The sequence below is a fragment of the Lathyrus oleraceus genome, chromosome 4 (assembly GCF_024323335.1).
Source record: "Lathyrus oleraceus cultivar Zhongwan6 chromosome 4, CAAS_Psat_ZW6_1.0, whole genome shotgun sequence".
NCBI classification, from domain to species: Eukaryota; Viridiplantae; Streptophyta; class Magnoliopsida; order Fabales; family Fabaceae; genus Lathyrus; species Lathyrus oleraceus.
This window is the reverse complement of record NC_066582.1, coordinates 280,379,407-280,400,396: the sequence shown is the minus strand read 5'-3', so window position 1 is coordinate 280,400,396 and position 20,990 is coordinate 280,379,407. Positions and strand designations below refer to the sequence as shown.

Genomic DNA, 20,990 nt, shown 5'->3' with positions numbered 1-20,990 from the left:
GCTTCTGTTTTTGTTTTTTTCGTTTCCTTTTTTCTGTTTCTTTTTTTAATTAATTTTTTAATTTGTTTTTTAACAGAAAAAAAAAACATAAAAATGTTTATATGTTATTTATTTATTTTGTTTCAGCCGGTTCATATATTTAGGGTAGTATTTCAGTAGCATATGATCTTGAGTGGTCTGGTGGAGAGGAGTGATTTCATGGTCTTGAGTGGGGTGGGTTCAATACCCGGGTTTGTTGCTTTGGTTTTCTAGTATTTTTTTATCTTTCCATATTTTTCTAGCCTTACCATTTAACTAACATGTTTCTATCATTTATTCATTTTTATTGTTTTATTTTAATATGACTTATGCGATTATTCATTTTTTAGGATCTATGTGAATTATTATATTTGTGTTTGTTCATTTCATTTGTACAAATTATTTGCCTTTATGTGTGGGTTATGTTACAATCCTAATAAATCATCACAATCTCATTGATAAAAACCATTCAAAACCATTTTAAAATTAAAAAAAAATCATATTTTCTCGATTCAATGTCGAGCCCATTTTTTACACCCTTGTAAGTCGATTGCTTCTTAAGCATCGCCATCAACCTCACATAGCTTACTCTTGGGCTTTCTTACAATGAGCCGGTTCCTTCGCACTTACACTCATACATTGTTTAATGCTTCATTATTTCATTCTTTGATTATTTGATTCGATTATATACTTGTTTATATCTTACTTGTCCGATTAACTGTGGCCTACTTGTATGGTGTATGAGGCATGTATTATTATTGTTTGTTTGCCATGAATAACCCCCATTCGTAACAAATGTACCCCTCTCCCATGAAATGTATAATATTTATTCTTTCATTCTTTATTCACCTGTTAATACAAGAATTAAAATGAACATTCGATAACCATTTCAAAACAAGATCAAAACCTCGATCCAACGTCGAGTAATCATTTTTCAAAACCTAACAGAACCAGCACGTATTCATCCACCCTTTTGTAAGTCGATTGCTTTATGCATCGCCATCAACCTTGTAAGTCGATTGCTTTATGCATCGCCATCAACCTTGTAAGTCGATTGCTTCGTGCATCGCCATCTACCTTTATCCCTAACACTTCTCCTTGCTCCATTCGTCGATTCTTGTTCCGATTAGGTAGCACCCATTAGATAGAACCCTTTGTATGATAACATAGGTAGGATTCCCATATCCTTTTGTATGATAACATAGTTAGAATCCCCATTTCCTTTGCATGCTAACATTAGGTAGATATTCCCATTTGTAAATCCTAACACTTAAGTACATATTGCATGACAACACTAGGGCAGAGCTTCCCCCACTTTTAGACCTTTCCGAGCGTCTCCGATCCTATGGCATGTGGTCCGTCCTATTGCAAAGAGGTAACTGCCTAAGTCTCGATTCAGCGAGCTGCGACACCTACTGCTAGGACGGGAACACATTGCCCACTCTCCTCTGACACAACTGGTGTCCTCCTTTGTAAGTCCATGTTCAGATGGCAACCCCTATGAAGGGGAACTACATCGCCCTCATCCTTGTTCCAGACAAGGTATGTAGGCAGGTGGTCGTGCGAGACCACTCCGGGCACCTTTCTTTTTCTTTTTGTGTGTGTTTTGGTTCGGATGCTGATGTAAGTCCAGTGATTGGCAGTCGGGCTCCACGTTTGCCCTTTTGTGTGTGTTTTGGTTCGGATGCTGATGTAAGTCCAGTGATTGGCAGTCGGGCTCCATGTTTGCCACCTTTTTGTGTGTGGGTGTCTTGTTTTGTTTGGCGTGCGTGAGCCGAACTACGGCAACTCTGATTCTCATGTTCAGATGAGATACGTAGGCACAAGATGCGACGTCTTGCCGAGTTTGACTAACAACTAACAACTAATCCTTGTTTGCTTTCGCCCTCGTTGCGATCCTTTCTCTCGCCCTCGTTGCGATCGAGACCTTCCCTTTCTCTTGCCCTAGTTGCAATCGAGACCCTTATTCCCGTAGTTAGCTGAACTACGTTTTGCTCTGATTCTCATTCCCGATGAGATACGTAGGCATAAGACGCGATGTCTTAGCGAGCACACTCCTCTTTAACCCATAGGTAGCCGAGCTACGAAGACTCTGATTCTCATATTCAGATGAGATACGTATGCAGTGGATGCGACATCCGTGCGAGTCATTTTCTTTGACCCCTTCTTTTAGTAAATAGTACATTAGATAAACATACACCCTTTAGACAAAAACAACAAGAGTGGATCCCGTAGAGTACTACGGATGCGTAGGGGTGCTAATACCTTCCCTTCGCATAATCGACTCCCGAACCCAAGATTTGGTTGCGAGACCTTGTATTTTCCTTTCCTTTCTCCAGGTTTACTTCGAGTGTTTCCTTTCCCTCGTTTGGGATAAATAACGCACGGTGGCGACTCTCCTGTCATATCTTTTTCGCCGGTTGTTTTTTCGCACCTCTGTATTTTTTTCGGGTTGCGACACGATGAACTACGAAGCTCTGACTTTCTCATTGCACTATGAGAATACGTAGGCACGAGGGTCTGAATCCTTGGTGACCGCACTAATTCAAAACTTATTTCCCCATATCGGAAGTGACCTTTAGATAATAACACCCATATGTGCAAAGAACAATCAAAATGGTTCCCTTTAAGTACAACAGATATGAGGGATGTTAATACCTTCCCCTTGTATAACCGACTTCCTTACCCTATTTCTCTTCCCCTGGGTTTTATCGATATTTGCTCTTTCCATTAGGAATAAATAAAGGTCAGTGGCGACTCTGTTGTATCTTCGAGTGTGCGATGCGCTATAGAATTTTTTGTGGCGCGGCATGGTCCCATGCAGAGACCCCAACCATAATACCATGTGCCTCATAGGCAAACCATTAGATCAAGCTAAAATTTTCTAGGCATTTGGATCAGCAAACCAGATTGAGTCAAGATGTTTGACTCTCTTGGACTCTTTAGAAGTAAGCCAAATGCCATAGGGCCTGCTACGCCATGGGCCTAACTTTTGTTAGAACAAGATTTGGTTCTGCATATGGCATTTAGTTTTGATGATAATAATGCATTATTTCTTAAAGAACATTTATGTACACTAATGGTTTTGTTGTTTAGTGTGTAGCTTTTGCTAACAAGTTCTAACTCTGAATCAATGACATATGGCTTCATCAGATTCTGGAATTAACACACTCTGACTCTGAAGAGATATAAGTGTTTTACAAAATATTGTCAAGTTCTAGAAATCTCTTAGACATCGGTTTTTATGAACATTTGTATTAAAGCTTCTGGCTATGACTCTGATTGTTAGAGCCTTTGAAGGTTTATCTACCTTCAAGATTCTGCACTCAAGATTCTGCACTCAAGTTCTGAAGACTCTGAAGAACAAGATCTAAAGACTCTAAAGACCAGGTTCTGAAGAACTGTGTCAAGACTCTAAAGATCAAGCTTCTGAAGATTATGTCAACTTGTATCTTGATCCTTCTAAGAATGCTTCAACATCATTCTATCAGAAGCCTCTGAAGATTAGAAGATAAGATCAAAAGGTTTTGCATCCGAAAAATAGTACACAATAAAAAATTATGTTTCCTCCACTACCTTGATTTTGTGGGCTAAGGATTGTGTTACTGTACCATTTTTCCGCCTGTATGCAAATCGTTATCAAAGAGATTGTTGCATTTCAATATTCCAAATCTACCCTTCAATAGATCTATTCTCTGCCTATATAAAGAAGACTTGAAGATTTTAAGAGGTTGCCAACTCACGTTACTCAAAAACACTTACGCTATTGAACATACACAAGCTCTTAATAAATATTATTTTTTATGTATATTCTTTGTAAACACACAAGAGTTTTTTCTCGTTATTGTGTGAGATATATTCATTGTATTAACTTGTGTTAATCTGCTTTTTAGAAGCATTCTTTGTAAACACAACTTGTAAATCTCAAATATGTTTGAGTGGTTTCCTTGTGTTACTAGGTTTTAGTCAGATAGACTCAAGAAGACAATGACGGTTTGTCTTTGTAGTGTATGTAATCAGGTTTTGGCTATAGTGGATTAAGCCCTTCTTGAGAAGGCGAAATCACCTTGGTAGGGTGGAATGGAGGTAGCTTCGTTAACAGTGAACCAGTATAAAAATAACCTTGTTATTTTTCTTGTTCGTATTGTTGCTTTGTTGAGTTGGTTTTGAAAAAGCTTTTATTTTTAGAAACACAATTCAACCCCCATCGCCCCCTCTTTATTGTGTTTCTTGTCACCCTTAACTTCCTTTTTGCACCCCCCATGTGTTGTGTTTTTATTGCCTTATTATTATTTTTTGGTTGTTTGCTTTTTGTTGGGCCTTTAGCCCATTTCATTTTCTTTTACATATCCATCACTTTCCTCAATTGCATGCACCTCGTCCCCTTTCATTTACCATTTTATCATGTTATTTTATTTTTACTTGATTAATCTAAAACCATTTTAATAAATAAAATCAGCATTTTCAAAACAAAAACCCTTGATCAACAAAAAGATATTTTTCAAAACCAAATTCAAAACCTTTTTTTTCTTATCAAATTCAAACCACTTTTCAAAAACAACGCGAACCTAAACACTTCATCTAATCAAGTCCTTTTCAAAATTAAGCGTTTCGAAAACACCTTCACAATAAACAATCGGTTGAAAAAGGATTAGTTGGATGTAATTATCATATCTAGTCCCCGAGTGTTTGGATGATGGTCGTACTTTGCCTACCGTTAGAGTATTCGTCTTCTGTTAAAAACAAATTAAATAACTGAATCTAGTTAATTCTTTATTGGATGAAAAATATTAGTTGGATTTAATTATTCATTTCTCGAGTATTTGTATGATGGTCGTACTTAGCCTCTCGTGTGAATACTCGTCTTCTGTTGAAGAAACATGACTTAATTCACCTCACAGATTTCATAAATAACTTGGATGAAAAATATTAAATGGAAGTAATTATCCTCCTTAGTCCTGAGTAGTTGGATGATGGTCGTACTTAGCCTACTTATTCAAATACTCGTCATCCACTAAAAAACATACTCAACCAATAAAACCTATATTTTCTCTCCCTCGCGCGAACAAAAACCTTTTCAAACGAACAATGTTTTATCTGTTCTATCCTGATACAAACAAACGCTTAAGCTGCCCATGCGTGAGCATAACCGCTAGAACGCAACCTAAATATTTGTTCATAAAAATAAACCAACAGACACTCATTTGCTACCAAGAAGTACGTAGCTTTGAATTTCCCATTGCACCTGGGGATTCGTAGGAGCGAGATATAACGTCTCATCAAGCACTATAATAATAATAAAACCCAAAACATCTATGTCTTGCCCAAAACTACATAACTTTAAATTCATCATCGCACCTAAGGATGCGTAGGAGCAAGACTCGTAATCTTGCGAAGCACCATAATAAAAAAACTTATTTTTAGTCCTCTTATTTTTCCTTTCAAACTTTTAATAACTTGAAAAAAGCAAATAAACGAAAGTTAAAATTCTATTTGCAAATCTAACTAAATGGTTCTCGTTGAGTACAACAGATGTGAGGGGTCTTTACCTTCCCCTCGCATAATCGACTCCCGAACCCGAATTTGGTTGCGACGACCATTTGATTTTATTGATATTTTCTCTTTCCTTTTGGAATAAATAAACTTCGGTGGCAACTTTGTTATCATCTCGAGCGTGCAAACGCCCATGGTATTTTTCACGTCGCAACTGGGTCCACCTAAGAAGATAAAGTAGTCTTATAGGATGTTTTGGCACTCTTATGTGATTTTCTACCCATAATGCACTAACTTTTCAGATACAGGAAAGCGAAATGTCAAAGAAGGAGATAACCGCTAAGTTGAGAAAATGACGCAAAGAAAAGTGACGCTGACTCTTCAAGAACTATACTCTAGCATGCAAAAAGAAGTAAACTAATTCAAATGTGCCAAATTACACGTGCAATATACTCAAGTGTTTTATTTCCCAAGAGTCGTAATGATGACAATTCGGAAAATACGTTTGTAGCATGGTGCATTAAATGCAAGAATCCTCAAGAAACAGGAATGTTTCCTTTTGCTCTTCCAAATGTAGATGCAACAGTGCTCGACAGCCAAAGCTGAAGTAAGAAACCATTGCCTTAATGTACATAGGCACGAGCTTGGGAGAAATCTATTATGGGTAATCCTTCTAAAATATTCTCAGTACATGAGGACTCTCCTCTTAATAATCACAAAAGATCTCAATTCCATTCACATCCAACGGCTCTCCGCGTTTTACTCCTAATAAATAGTGAGTTGTTATTCTCTCTCTACTATATATAGAGAAGGTGTCAAACTCATGTAAGGGGTTTCAAATTCAATATTAATTCAATTTTCTCCCTCACCTACTGCCTTGAGCGTTGAAGTGCTAATCTTGCAGGTCAGTCCCCTCTCTACAACACCGGAAGCTCCGTACCACCATCACTTTAGATCTTGACTCCATTTTTTGTTTCAGTATGGAACAATTTCGATCTTCTTATCTAATGTCTTGTTTGTTAGATTCCAGCGAGATATCGTATCATTCATTAAATAAATTATAGAAATATTTTTCCACCTATCCTTTATATTCTTTTTCCGAGCCAAGCATTTACCTTCTTCATCTTTAGTACACTTCACTCGATCCCAATCTCTTATTTTTGTTTCTCTTTCCTTAGCAAGCCTATATATAGTTTTTCTCTATCCTTAGTTCTTAAAGATTGATATAAATCGTCAAAATCTTGGATTCTTTTGTTATTCACAACCTTCTTGGTCTTTTTCTTATATTTCTTATACTTTTTTTCCAACTTTTGACATTTTTACACCTAGATCATTCTTTAAAACATTCATTTTTTACTCTAACTTTACTCATAACACTTTCATTCTACCGTCACTATTTTTGCACCCTTAGGACCAAAACCTCTTGATTCTCTCAACGTCTCTTTGTCTACTTTTTTTAACCTCTTAGGTCATCTTGTTCCACGTATCATAGGAACTCTCTTATGGTTGTCTGAACCCTTACTCCAAGATCTTATGTTGAAAAATTCCTTATTTTTTCAAATGTCATCTCTTGATCTGTGGGGCTACCATGTAGCTTATTCTCTTTGCTCTCCTCTTGACCCTTACATCCATAACAAATATTCTATGTTGGATATTCAAGCTTTCTTCCAGTATAACCTTATAGTCCAAGCAAATCTTTCTATATGCCTTCCTAATAAAAAAAATTATATGAGAACATGTCACCCACTCTTATATGTAATAAGATGCACAATTTTTTCCTAAAGTGCATATTAGTTTTAGTAAGATCAAAAATCGACGAAAACTCCAGGATGAATTTAGCATTCGCATTTACCTCCCTAAGACTATACCCCCGTACACGCACTCAAAATCTCTTGTTACGCTCCATACATGTCAATTTAGATCCCCTCATAGAAAAATCTTCTCTCCTTGGGATATATCTTAAAATAAGTCTTATAAATCCTCCCACGGTTTTACTTTAAGGTGTCTTCTAATCTAACATGAGGTGCATAGACACTAATAACATTAAAGGTGTCTTGTTCCACTATAAATTTCAGGGTTATGATTTGATCTCCTGCTATTTTCACATTCACAATATCCTTCTTCAACTTCTTGTCTATGACAATTTTCATCCCATTTCTCAATCTAATTTTATTGGTGTACCAAAAACTTAAAACTCGAGCTCTATAATTATTTTTCATTTTCACCCCACTTAGTTCTTCTTTGTACCATAACGTATACTATTTCCATATATTTTTCAATAAGTGTGTATATTCCATGTTCCCAAACAAATCTTACTCTCATGATCACTCTTCTTAATCCACACTCATTTACGATAATGTGAGAACCCTGGCTTATTTTTCAATAAATCAAGGTGGCAATACATCGAGCCATACAATGTATTGCTTTCAGACAACGACCTAGCTTTCTAACAACGACCTATCATTCACATTAATACGTAATTGATCTATACCATAGAGATTCGAGATTCGGTAAAGTTATAGATTCGAGAAAGTTTTACGTTTTAAGAATTTATTTTAATTTCTTTAAAGTTTAAATATATTTACTATGTAACTAAAAAATAAGAGTGCAAGTGTGCAACAATTAATGTAAGGAATACAATAAGATTAAACCTAAAAATATAATATGACCACTATTTTTATTTCATTATAATTAATGTCATGTATCCTACTAGTTATGATTGAAACTATTCTAAGATTATTAAAATGAAAGAAATATTTCATACATAAACTATGTTGGCTCCATCACTTCAGTAACTGATACTCAACACAATTTGAGTGCTCTAAAGACCAAAATAAATATTTAAGCCAACATAACTCCAACAATATTTCCAATCATTGTTAACAGAAAGAAAAACATCAACAACAATAACAATAACAATGTGTTGTTTTAAACTGAGATTACATTGCATGGCTCATTCATTCATAGTTCAAACCATATATGTCATCCCCACTTGAATGATATTGGTGTGAGGTACTTTCATATTTGCAGTACCTCCTCTGCAATTCTTTCTCAGAAATGCATAGAAATAGTTTATCATCAATTTCTTAAAGAAAAATGAGTCCTTCTTTGCCCTCACATCTCCATGGCCGAGCAAATAAGTGAATCCCGAATCCATTGCTTCTCGAAGAGCTGAAAGCTCGTATTCAAGACTAGGATCATCATCCAACGACATGTAACTAGACGGTAGTACTGTCGATGCAGCTTCACGTGAGGTCGTAGCTCCTCTTTCTTCCAAATTCTGACCTTGCATTAGTGGAATCCTAAGCTCTTCCACCGCAGTGCCAGGCGTAAGATCAGAGTTTCTTGTATCCACCGAGATGCTGTCCAAGTCGTCGGTAAAGTTATCCTCCAACGCAGCTTCTAGCGCTTCCTTTCTCAAGAATTTCTCGAGGCTTTCGATGAGAAGTTGCTCGAATGCACGGTGATCTTCTTTGCGGCTGTCTTTGTAACCGTACCGAGCAACGCAGCGGAACATATGGTAATCTTTTGGACAAACTCTTCGGAATAAAAATCTTTCTTCTTGAGGAACCACAGGAATCGGAACGTATTTAATGCAGACGAAAACTATGGTAGAGTGAAGAGCCGGAAGACTTAGAAGGAACTGCAGAAAAATCGAGGGAATACCTTGGACAAGCTCGTTATACAACAAACCTATTCCTGGAACTCTTACTGTTCCGAGATTGGAACTAAGATCGAGCATTAAGTCCATTGAAATTTTTTCTCTGACTTCCCTTCGGTACTTCAATACACTTCCGTAGTTCCACGTGTACATCACGGAGAGGAAAAAGGTAGCGAAGGCGAGTGGAAGCCATCCGCCTTCAAAGATTTTCGATAGGACCGAAGACATGTAAATAAGCTCCACAGAACCGAACACAAGTAGGAAGCAAAATGCGAGAAACAAGTTTGTTTGCCAAATTAAAAGCATAACTAGTGTCACTAATGTGGTGCTAACCATCATAACACCGACTTCAGCAATGCCTGCAATTCAACGAATGAAACGGATAATCGCATTAGTCGATATTTTCATATACTTGATGAAAATTGAAATGGTGGGAAATTTACCATATGCATTTGCGATATCGGTGGTGCTTTTGAAAATGGAAACGACGATGATGCACATGATCATCAGAAACCAATTAATGACGGGGATGTAAATTTGACCCATGAACTTTTTTGAGGTATGAATTATCTTGAGCCTGGGGAAGCATCCCAAAGCCATTGATTGCTTAACGCACGAAAACGTAGCAGATATCATTGCTTGGCTTGCAATCATAGCACCAAGTGTCGCTATAACAAACACCGGCCAGAAGAGACTCTCTGTTTGACACAAAGCACAAACAAAAGGATCTAAAATGAGTAATACATGTAACCACTAGAAACTCTCACAAAACCGTGAGAACCAGAGTTTGAACCCTGGTAATGATGTCCAACCTAGTAATATCGGCTTCTGCCATTTGAGCTAGGATTTGCTGACAACTCATAAGTACTTCTAAAGTCATACATATATATGATTTGTTGTGATTTATATGTTTATAAACGCTATATCACCTGGAACAGATTTGTAGAATACACTTGAATAAGAAGCGGGGTTTTTCATCAGAAAAGCAGCTTGTCCCATATAGGCGAGAAGGAGACATGGAAATACCACGAAAGTGAAAGCGATCTGGATGAGCAATCGTGCATGAGATTTAAGAAAGCGAAGAAATTCAAATATTTTTATATATTTATTCGAGGATTCACTAACCTGTATTGACGGTACAGTAAAATGTCCTAGATCTGCAAACATTGCTTCCGCGCCTGCATAGGAACACAAAAGAAAGTTGTGAATTTCCTGATTCAATGACCTTAAGAGTTTCTTCAACGTCTCATTTAGGTAGAAAATAATCCGTCGGTTATGTTTTGAACGATTGAAAGAGGTTTACCTGTAATACAAAGAACGCAACCACCAAGAGCAGACCATGCGCTTTTTCCGTTGTTCTTGAAGAAATAATAGATATATGCCGGGTTGAGTGCTCTCACAACAGTAATATCATATCTAAGCATATTATATAGTCCAATAGAACCGAGAGAAAAGAACCATAAAGCAAGTACAGGGGCAAACATGAAACCCACTTTAGCGGTACCGAATCGTTGAATGCTGAACAAAGCCACCAGGACTAGAATCGATATACTAACCACCTCACCTGCAAGTAAAAGCATGAATTCCATATCTAAGTAAAAGCATGAATTACCTATCTAAGTTTTGTTGTACCTACTTGTACCGAATCCGTTTATTTGATCCTGTAGACCGCTGATGGCCGACATCACTGCAACAAAGAAGCGCCATTAAAAGCTATTTTTTTTAACATTGTACTTGCTAATACAAAATGATAAGCAAATTCGTGTCAAAAAGTTGCTTGCTCACATACCTGATATTGCTGGAGTTAGAATACCATCTCCGATAATCATGGAAGTTCCGATAAGAACCAACACTAACAACACGTTCTTCAAAATCGACGTCCTTTCCAAAGTCTCTTTTATTTTTAAAGCCCTTTTGAGTTCTGGAGTTGGAAGTTTGAGCTTAAAACTAGAGATTTGTTCATCAGCTTGTTGGCGATTCGGAAGCAGATTCACATCCGCATACCTACAAATCAGCGAGTATAGTGCAAAAGTTCCTCCTACAGTTGAGCAATTAACATGTAAAAAACCATGAATCAAAGTACATAACTATGAGTGTGAAAATGAATCTGTTACCTTCTCCATTATCATTAGCTTTGAGAACTATGAAAACATATTTTGCTAACGGAATAAGCGCTATCGTGTACATTACTAATGATAACGCCCCCAAGACATCATCGTCTGAGTTAATAGGAACCTTGCTGAAGACATCGGCAAAAACATAAAGAGGACTTGTTCCCATGTCACCATATACCACACCAAGAGTTTGAAATGCCAATGCAATGGTAGGCCAGAGGGAAAGCTCCTGATTCACATAAGCACAGAAGATTTTAAAGACTAAGAAACCTCCGCAACCGCATCGGATCGCAATTGCGATATGATTTAAAATCACACATGCGACAACATTTGGAACCACGTCAGACAGACAATTTCGCCCGTATTTTCATCAAAACTCAAAATTTCATAATCCCAAAACTCAATTTTCTTCTGATGTAATTAAAAATCTTAGCTTTAAGTGTTTTTCAGCCGTATATTTCAAAGATCTTCCAATTGCAGTATGATTTAAAATCGCGCATGCGACCATACGTGGAACCGCGTCATACAATTTTGCCCATATTTTCATCAAAACTCAAAATTTCATAACCCCAAAACTCAATTTTCTTCTGATGTAATTAAAAATCTTAACTTTAAGTGTTTTTCAACTGAATATTTCAAACCCCCTAATTGCGGTATGATTTAAAATCACGCATGCAACCTCATTTGGAACCGCATGATACAATATTTTTCGTATTTTCATCAAACTCAAAACTTCATAACCATGTAATTAAAAATCTTAACTTTAAGTGTTTTTCAACTCTACATTTTGAAGCCCTAACTATGGTATGATTTAAAATCACCTATTTGACGGTGTTTGGAACTGCATCATACAATTTTGTTCGTATTTTCATCAAAACTCAAAACTTCATAACCTGTAATTAAAAATCTTAACTTCAAACATCCCCCAATTGTGGTATGATTTAAAATTCACACTGCAACGGATGCATCGCATTGAGCGTTGCAGCAACTGCAATGACCGCATTCGTGATCGCAATTACAACGATAACTAGCACTATATATTCACTGTTAAATAAAAGGTGAATAACATGAATAAATACAAAACCATACCTTGGAGTGTTGATCATGAGTTGCAGAAATCTCCATAGCTTCAACATCAAAAGAATCAACCCTTTTAGGTTTCTTAACAAGCCTCCTCCTAATTGAACCATACCCTTCTCTACCATCACTTCCATGGCTCTTAGTAGACCAAGGAGGAGCTTCATCCCAGTCAACTTCACTTCCATCAACCCACCTAGACTCACTACTTCCACCACTGGTGCTTCCCAACAATCTCGCGCTTCCCTCTTCAATCCTATCCAACGCCATTCTTTCACACAAACAAGAAATAAATCAAAAATCAAAAACCCAGTTGTGAAAATTGAATCAGCTTTTGAAAGTATGAAACTTTATCAACAAGTTTTGATGGTTTTTGAGATGAAAGTTCATCCTAATTTTTTCTTTGAAAATAGACCATTGGAGTTTGAAGTAGAGAAGATAGGTTAGTATTGATGTCACGATTGAAACATGCCAAAAACCTGTTCTTTCAAAGACAGGGTCAGGTCAGGGTACAATAATGTAATCAATGTTTTTTTTTCAACAAAAATAAAAGAGCAATAATAATTGAGGATAAGATAATTCAAAAAATATATTATAGGATTAAATATGATTGTGATGATCTAAATATTTTAAATTTTATTTTTAATTTCTAAAATATTTTTAAAAAAATAATTCTTCAAAAAAAATTTATTCATATTTTTTATTCTTCTATAATTTAACAGACGATTTTTACAACTTAACGACGATTTTATGAATGATTTATTAATTAAAGATTGAATAAGCGATATTTTTAACGACATTTTTAGTATTAGAGATAAAAATATGGATGAAAAATTTTAAAAATAGAATAAAATATTTTATGAGATTAAAAATGGAATGTGAAATATTTAGAAGTAGCACAAATATATTTAACCCAATACTATATAAAAAAAATAAAAAATTGAGAGAATTTTTTTACAATAACCTTTTTTTTAATTAAAATTATAAAATAATTATTTTTTCAAAATATTTACCAAAATAATCATGTTTCAAAAAATATTTAACCTAGACATCAGTTGCATTGACGCATCCAATGAAAATGTTAGTCATTAACGTCACATGCACTGACGCATCCATGGCCTAGGCGTCAGTAGGATTAGCGCATGCATGTGTAGGGGCCATATGCAATGGCGCATGCATAGTCCACTCTATGTGTGCGTCAATGCATGTGGCTACTGCTCCACCACTGCATCTATAAATACACAACATCACTCTCCCATAATTTTTCACACAACTTTTTACTCTCTCCTTCCATTTTCCTTCAATCTCCTTCGATTTTTTTTTAAATGTCTTCATATTCATACTTGTGCCCTTATATTCACAAGAGAAATGTCGATTTAATTTTTTCAGCAGTGCAGCATGCGATAAAGATCCGACTTTTGAATGTAGATACGTTCGAACATCTTAATAGGACCTTGAACCGTTGGTTAGATGGAGAAATTGCAGATGGTGAAATGATCAAAAGAATTTAATGGTTTGATATGACGTTCAACCAAAATGGAGAAGTTCGTTTCTGCGTCAATATTAAAATTGACAGAGACGTTCACAGGATGATGTATACTTCTCACAAAATTGTTTTGATGGTTGTAATTGCATAGTTATTTTGTTTATGTGTTGTATTTGTTTGTGATGTTATTTTATTTGTTGTAGCTTTTTGTGTTGTAGCTTTTTGTGTTGTAGTTTTTTGCGTTGTTGTTTAATTATTATATTTGTTCTGCTTATCATATAAAATGAATGTTGTTTTTAATATAAAGCAAAAGAGTTACAATTAAAATTATCTTGTTGTGCTTGTCCCAAACCTGGGACAGTTAGTACGATTATGACCGGGCTGGCGACATGAACTACATAATCTAACCATTTTGTTCGCCGTATCCATTTCAGTTCGAATACGGGTGTTGTTTGGGCGACCCTTTTTATTTCTTCGCATTATTTCATTGTGCTAGAGAATATCCCCTTGATATGTAGGCCAGTAATCCTCTTTTGCTACCATCGAAAAGCTAATTTTGTAAACATTGCAAAGGTTTATGACTTTGTAAACATCTGATAGTAAGTTGGAAGGATCATGTCGAACCTTTGAACATGCCGCTATGACAAGGGAGCAGGGCATACTTGTACGTTTTATTCTTGCGTCTATTTGCTACAAGCATGGGGTTGGTCAAGAATATCGTCACTCGCCCTGGTTAACGAGAAGTCATTCACATTCCCCTATGCAACAAAGTAAGTTTATCTTAAATCTTCTAATTTGTTAGACTTTATAGTACAACTAACTGTAACTAATATATTTTTCAATCTTTTCGATCTAGGTGGTCGGTTAAGGGGATGAACTACAACAGGTGTCCCAAATACGTTGTAGTAGTCTATCGCAAACTTTTAGACCACATTGGACCAGATGATGTATTACTACTAAACAACTATACTTTTGATTTTAAAAAATTATCCCATTACATATCATCTAATCATGTTAAATTCTTATACAGTTTATCTGGAGACCGTATATGGGTCTTGATCATCAGGTTAACCATTATGATGATGCAGTTTGGACAGCAAAAACACCAATCATCCAGTTCACTACTATGGAGATGCACTAGAGTGACCGTGTAAAACTGCAGTTCGGTATGCAACAACAAATTCCAGAACTTCCAACGTGTTTGGGAGATTGACATCAACAAAGAGTCGATGGTCAATGGGATTATTTATATTGGAGACACTTCGCAAAAGAGATGTGTCGTCATTGGAGGAATCGACAGCAACACATCTTAAACGAACCAATCATACATGGTGCTAGATCAGCTCAATATTATATGGCATGGTTTAGGTCGGTTACAACGCCATAATTTGTGTCTGAGCCAAGGTATTTGATTGATCCACGCCAACGACCTTCGTCATCAAATGCCCAACAAAAAATCCCGCTCAAGAACAATGTCAACCCACCCAAACCCAACGACCAACCTCACGCCATCACCCTACCATATACATCCAACCACCAAACACCCAACCTCGCAACCAATTCATGCGACACACCCAAACTCAAAACCACAAACTAAACCCTAACCACCAACAACCATACGCAACCACCACATCTGTCTATAACCCGAATGATTCATATGATTCATCCTCATGCCATTATAGCCCCCCACTTATGAGCACTCAAACATCCCATCTCCATAACACCCAACCATTATTTGACTTTAATACACCACATGAACCATTATTTCGTTTTCAAAATGATTTAATGTCTCAATTCGAGCAACCATACCGTCCACAAACCACTCAACCACAATGACCCAACTACGATAACATGGGCACCAAACTCAATTACGGCAGCATCGTTGGCGACAATCCCCCAGCTATTGGGGAGAAATGATGACAAATATGTCAAATACCGTTAGACCTTCCACCAGACCTTCACACCAGCCGACATTGCATCATGTCAGCACTCAAAGACCTCAAACACCCCAGGGAAATCGTAAGAGACCTCGAAGGCAGGCTAACACACCGGGATGTGGAACAGGGGACGTTTCAATCGGGCAGGTCATTGATTTTCTTGTCAATTGTTATGTATTTTAACTTTATATCATAATATTAATAATTATTTTTCATTTACCTATTTATTTTATTTATTTCTAAGTATAAAATTTAAAATTAAAAAAAAAAATTATATACAACATGCGCCACATGCAATTGCGCATACACATGATATATAATAAGTATGAGCCAATTATATTGGCTTCATTGCATACATGCGTCAATGGTATGAACGCCTATGCTCAATGACAAAATGGATGTATCAGTCCAATTGACGCATGCTTCATTAAAGATGATTATTTCGATGAATATTTTTAAAAAGTAATTATTTTAGAATTTTAATTAAAAAAATATATTATTTAAAATAAAAAATTGAGAACCCATTCGGAGCAGGTGAAATACAAGGTAAATTTGAAGAAAAATGTTATTTTGAATTCTTATGTTTTATATGTGGTCCAGAGGGAAGCACGTCATTCCATATGAACATTACAAATATGTCTGGTTGCATTGCATCATTTGAATATAAATACATATTTTTAATTTAATATTAAAAATATAAAACAATTACAAATTTGATATTAAAGATATAAAATAACTAAGTAGGAATTTAGATAACTTCCTTATTAAGTGTTTTGAGAAACATATATTTATGAGTAAATCTCCACGTATATTTTTAAATAGACTATAATATATTTGTAAAACTATAACATTAATAATTATAAATATAAAAGGGTTTAATGGTGATGCACTTATAGTAGTTTTACACTGTTATCAAATGATAATATATCATTTTGTCATATTATACAAGTATTTTAAAATTTTCAGTCCGACTTGACGGGATGTAGGATTGTCATTGGTTGACAGTGTAAAATAAATTTACATTGTCATTGCATCACTCATTTTCTCAATATAAAATAGTGTTACATTCTAATTTTTGCAATTTTCTATTTAATTTATAAACTTATGTAGTTTTGTCCTCCTTAAGTTTTTCAATTGTTTGATTTTGTTAATTGTTTAATTTTGTCCTTTAAATTTGTTTGTTCTTATATTTGATAATCTACATGCAAGTGTTTTAGAATCCATACCGTTTCAGTCAATTAGACCGGAAGTAGAGCGGTTCCGTAAGGTCATCGGATCATAGGTGCAATTGACCTGGTGAAAATTGGTGTGATTCATCTGATTCATTGGTCAGAACAGTGAACGAGTAGATTTATTGATCCGACAAATTGATATTTTTATATATTTTTTTATTTAATTATAATTTTGGATTTTTTTTTAAAATAACCAACTTTTTCAAAAAAAATACGAAGATAACCATGTTTTCAAAAATAATACCAAAATAACCAACTTTGGTGAGGATGCGTCAGGGGAGTTGGCGCACCCCCCAAAAAAGTAAGAAGAGGCGCCAGATGCATTGGCGCACATGCATTGGGCCTCATGAAGAGGCGCCAATGTGTGTGGGCCTGCATGGCCCTCCAAGAGGAGGCGCCAGAGGCAATGGCGCCTGTGTGTGTTTGTGTGCAAGGCGCCAATTTTTGTGGCGCCTGTGTGTGTGTGTCATGTGGGTGCCAATTCAACTGGCGCCTACGTGTTTTTTCCAATTCATCTTCTGTCTCTATAAATACCATCCCATTGCATACAATTATTTTCACTCAAATTCATCTCCTAGTCTAGTTCAACCATCAATTTTAATTTTCTTTGTTTCAACAATGTCTGCATACATTTAGAAACGAAATGTTGATGTAATATTTTATGTCGTTGCGACTCCGATACAGGTTTGACTTTGGAACACAAATACGTTTGAACGTCTCTAATCGGATGTTGTACAATTGGTTAGAGGGAGAAATTGGAGAGGGTGAACGGATTAGAAGAATACAATGGCTTGTGTCCACGTTCAACCAAAACGGAGAAGTGCGCGAATGGGTGGATATTAAGACCGACCAAGACGCTCGTAGGATGATGCAGTACATGTTCAAAATTGTTTTGATGGTTGTAATCGCATATTTTTTTGTATTCTAGTTGTTTTAATTGTTTGTGTTATTTTTTATGAACAACTGTCTTTTCGTCACAACGTCTACTATGAAGTAAAATTAATTTTCCATATATTACAACAAAGGTACTTTGAAATAAATTTAAGTTTCCATATATAGCAATAGAGGTACATCTGAATTTATTTGGTTGTGCTCGTTCCAATACTAGGACAGTTATTACGATTGTGACCTGGTTGACGACATGAACTACATAGTCTAACCATTTTGTTCGTCGTATCCATTTCGGTTTGAATTTGGGTGCTGTTAGGGCGACCATTTTTCTTCCTTTGCATAACTTCGTTGTGCCAGACGATGTCCCCTTCATATTCTGGCAAATAATCCTCTTTTGCCACTACTGAAAAACTAATTTTATAAACATTTGAAAGGCTAGCGACTTTGTAAACTTCAGATAGCAAGTAGGATGGATCCCTTCGAACCTTTGAGCATGCCGCAATGACATGGGAGAAGGGGGTACACAAGTATTTTCTTCTACCACATTTCTTTCATCTACCAAACTCAAGCTTTGCAAATTCTAATCATGTCTTTGTTAACTATGGGTGATGAACACAGAGGCACAATCGAGAATATCTCGGCATTTATATGTTATCTCTCTCTTTTAGTTACTATTTCTGGATTACTTCTAATACATATCTTCTTTGTGTTATACCTTTGTAATCTCTCTCTTTTTAGTTTCTATTTCTGGATTACATCTAATACATATCTTCTTTGTGTTATACCTTTGTAATCTCTCTCTTTTTAGTTTCTATTTTAGGATTACTTCTTATAGATGTGTGTTTGTTGAGTATGTATTTCTTCTTCTAATTGTATTTTCTTATTTTTTTGTTATTAGGATCCGAAGCGGTTTAGATGTCGTGTACATGAATATGTACCCCACGATCCTTTAATAGAATCATATATTAGAGGATGTGGATTTGGAAATCTACTAAACATTGTTTTGTACTCGGTGGACTACAAGTTCATTCTGGCTTTGTTGGAGAGGTGGAGACCCGAGACCACACATTTCACCTTCTGATTGGTGAGTGTACCGTCACACTTGAGGATGTGTACATGTTATTGGGTCTTCGTATAGATGGAAAGACAGTGAATGGGCAAGTTAACCAAGACAAAAATATATGCAATGAATTACTGGGTGCCCCTTTGTTAGACGACGAAATTGAGGGAGACACATCCGGTCAAGCAAGGGGGCAAGGTATAAATTTAAAATATCTTAAACAATATTATGCCAGTATAGTATTGTCCGACGATTCAACCGAGTATGAGAAAATAATAAAAGCTCGGTGTTATATTATGATTTTATTTGGTAAGGTAACTTTTTGTTTCTAGAAAGTATAGGTAATTCTGTGAATATAATGTATTTACCTTTATTACACAACATCAATAAGGTAAACACTTATAGTTGGGGTTCAGCTGTGTTGGCCCATCTATATAGTGCAATGTGTAGAACTGCAAAAAAGAATACATGTACTTTTTTTCATGTGCTTATTTGCTTCAAGCTTGGGGGTGGTCTAGGATGCCGTCGCTCGCCCCGATAAATGAGCGTCCATTCGTGTTCCCCTTTGCAACCAAGTAAGTCTAGCACTTTACCATTCACCATTTAGTTAATTATATTTATTATTTAAATTAACAGTAAATAATATTTTTCACTTCTTTTTATTATCTTAGGTGGTCAGTAAGGGGAATGAACTACAATAGGTGTCCGAAACACGCTATTGTAGTCTATCGAAATCTATTGGACCACATTGGACATGATGATGTAATACTCCTACCAAACTATATTTTAATTTAAAAATGCTTCTCAAATTATTTTCCATCTAACGATTTGGTTTTTTTTTTCCAGTTTGTTTGGAGGCCATATCTGGGTCTGAATCATGATGTGAACCATGACGATGCTGCAGTTTGGACAGCGAAGACACCGGTTATCTGATTCACTACAGTTGAAATGCACCAAAGTGATCGGGTCAAACTGCAGTTCGGAATGCTACAACATATTCCAGAATCTCCCACGTGTTTGGGGAATTGGCATCAAAAAAGGGTCGATGCACAGTGGGATTATTCTGACTGGAGAGACTTTGCAAAAGACATGTGTCGTCAATGGAGGAATTGACGACAACACATCTTGAACGAACCAGTCATCCAAGGTGCAAGACCGACTCAACAATATATGGCATGGTTTAGGTCTGTAACAACTCAGCAATTTGTATCTGAGCCGTGGTATTTGATGGATCTGCACCAACTTGCTTTGTCATCGTATGCCCCACATCAATTCACCACCCAACACCAATGTGAACCCACCCAAACTCAACAACCAACCACACAACATCAACCGACCACATACACAAAACAACCACACACCCAACATCGCAACCCGTTCATGCCAACCACCCAACAACGAACCATCCAACGTCGCAATCCATTCATACCACCCACCCAAACACAAAACCAAGAACCAAACCCCGCAACCACAATCGTCTATAGCCCAGATGATTCGTATGGGTCACGTCATCGTAGCCCCCCATCAATTAACACCCAACCATTGTTTAACTATAGTACGCCCCAAGAACCATTACTTCGTTTTCAAAACGACTCAATGGCCCAATTTGGGCAACTATACCGTCCCTAATTCACCCAACCCCAACGCCCTAACTACGATGACATGGGCACCAAACTCCATTACGGAAGCGTTGTTGGCAAGAGCCCCTCTGGATATTTGGAGCAAATGATGACACATCTGTCAAATACCGCCGGAACTTCTGTCGGACCTTCCAACCAGTCATCGCTCGATCAGGTTAGCACCCAAAGACCACAAACACCTCAAGAAAATCGTGGGAGACCTCGGAGACAACCTAACGCACTAGGATGTGGAACCGGGGGACGTTATAATCGGGCGGGTCATTAGGTTTTTGGTCTTTCCAATGTAACCAATTATTACATATTTAATGAATTTATTTTATTTTCATATTTATTTCTTATGTAATAAATCGTGGGAGACCTTAGAGGGCCATGCAGGCGCCA

The 20,990-nt window shown here is 36.4% G+C and overlaps 1 protein-coding gene across 2 annotated transcripts; it reads right to left on the bottom strand.

Annotated features, from left to right (window-relative positions):
- Positions 1-8,328: 8,328 nt before the first annotated feature.
- Positions 8,329-12,870, bottom strand: LOC127075106 (putative potassium transporter 12). Of its 2 annotated transcripts, XM_051016555.1 has the most exons (9): positions 12,376-12,868; positions 11,287-11,515; positions 10,962-11,210; positions 10,809-10,859; positions 10,476-10,736; positions 10,298-10,350; positions 10,102-10,216; positions 9,616-9,870; positions 8,329-9,531 (listed from the first exon to the last, which is right to left on the bottom strand). In XM_051016555.1, the coding sequence occupies exons 1-9, from the start codon at positions 12,631-12,633 to the stop codon at positions 8,480-8,482; spliced, it is 2,523 nt and encodes an 840-aa protein (XP_050872512.1). In that variant the 5' UTR covers positions 12,634-12,868; the 3' UTR covers positions 8,329-8,479. The 2 variants fall into 2 exon arrangements, with proteins under 2 accessions (XP_050872512.1, XP_050872511.1); XM_051016554.1 differs by having other exon boundaries at positions 10,102-10,350; positions 12,376-12,870.
- Positions 12,871-20,990: the final 8,120 nt, after the last annotated feature.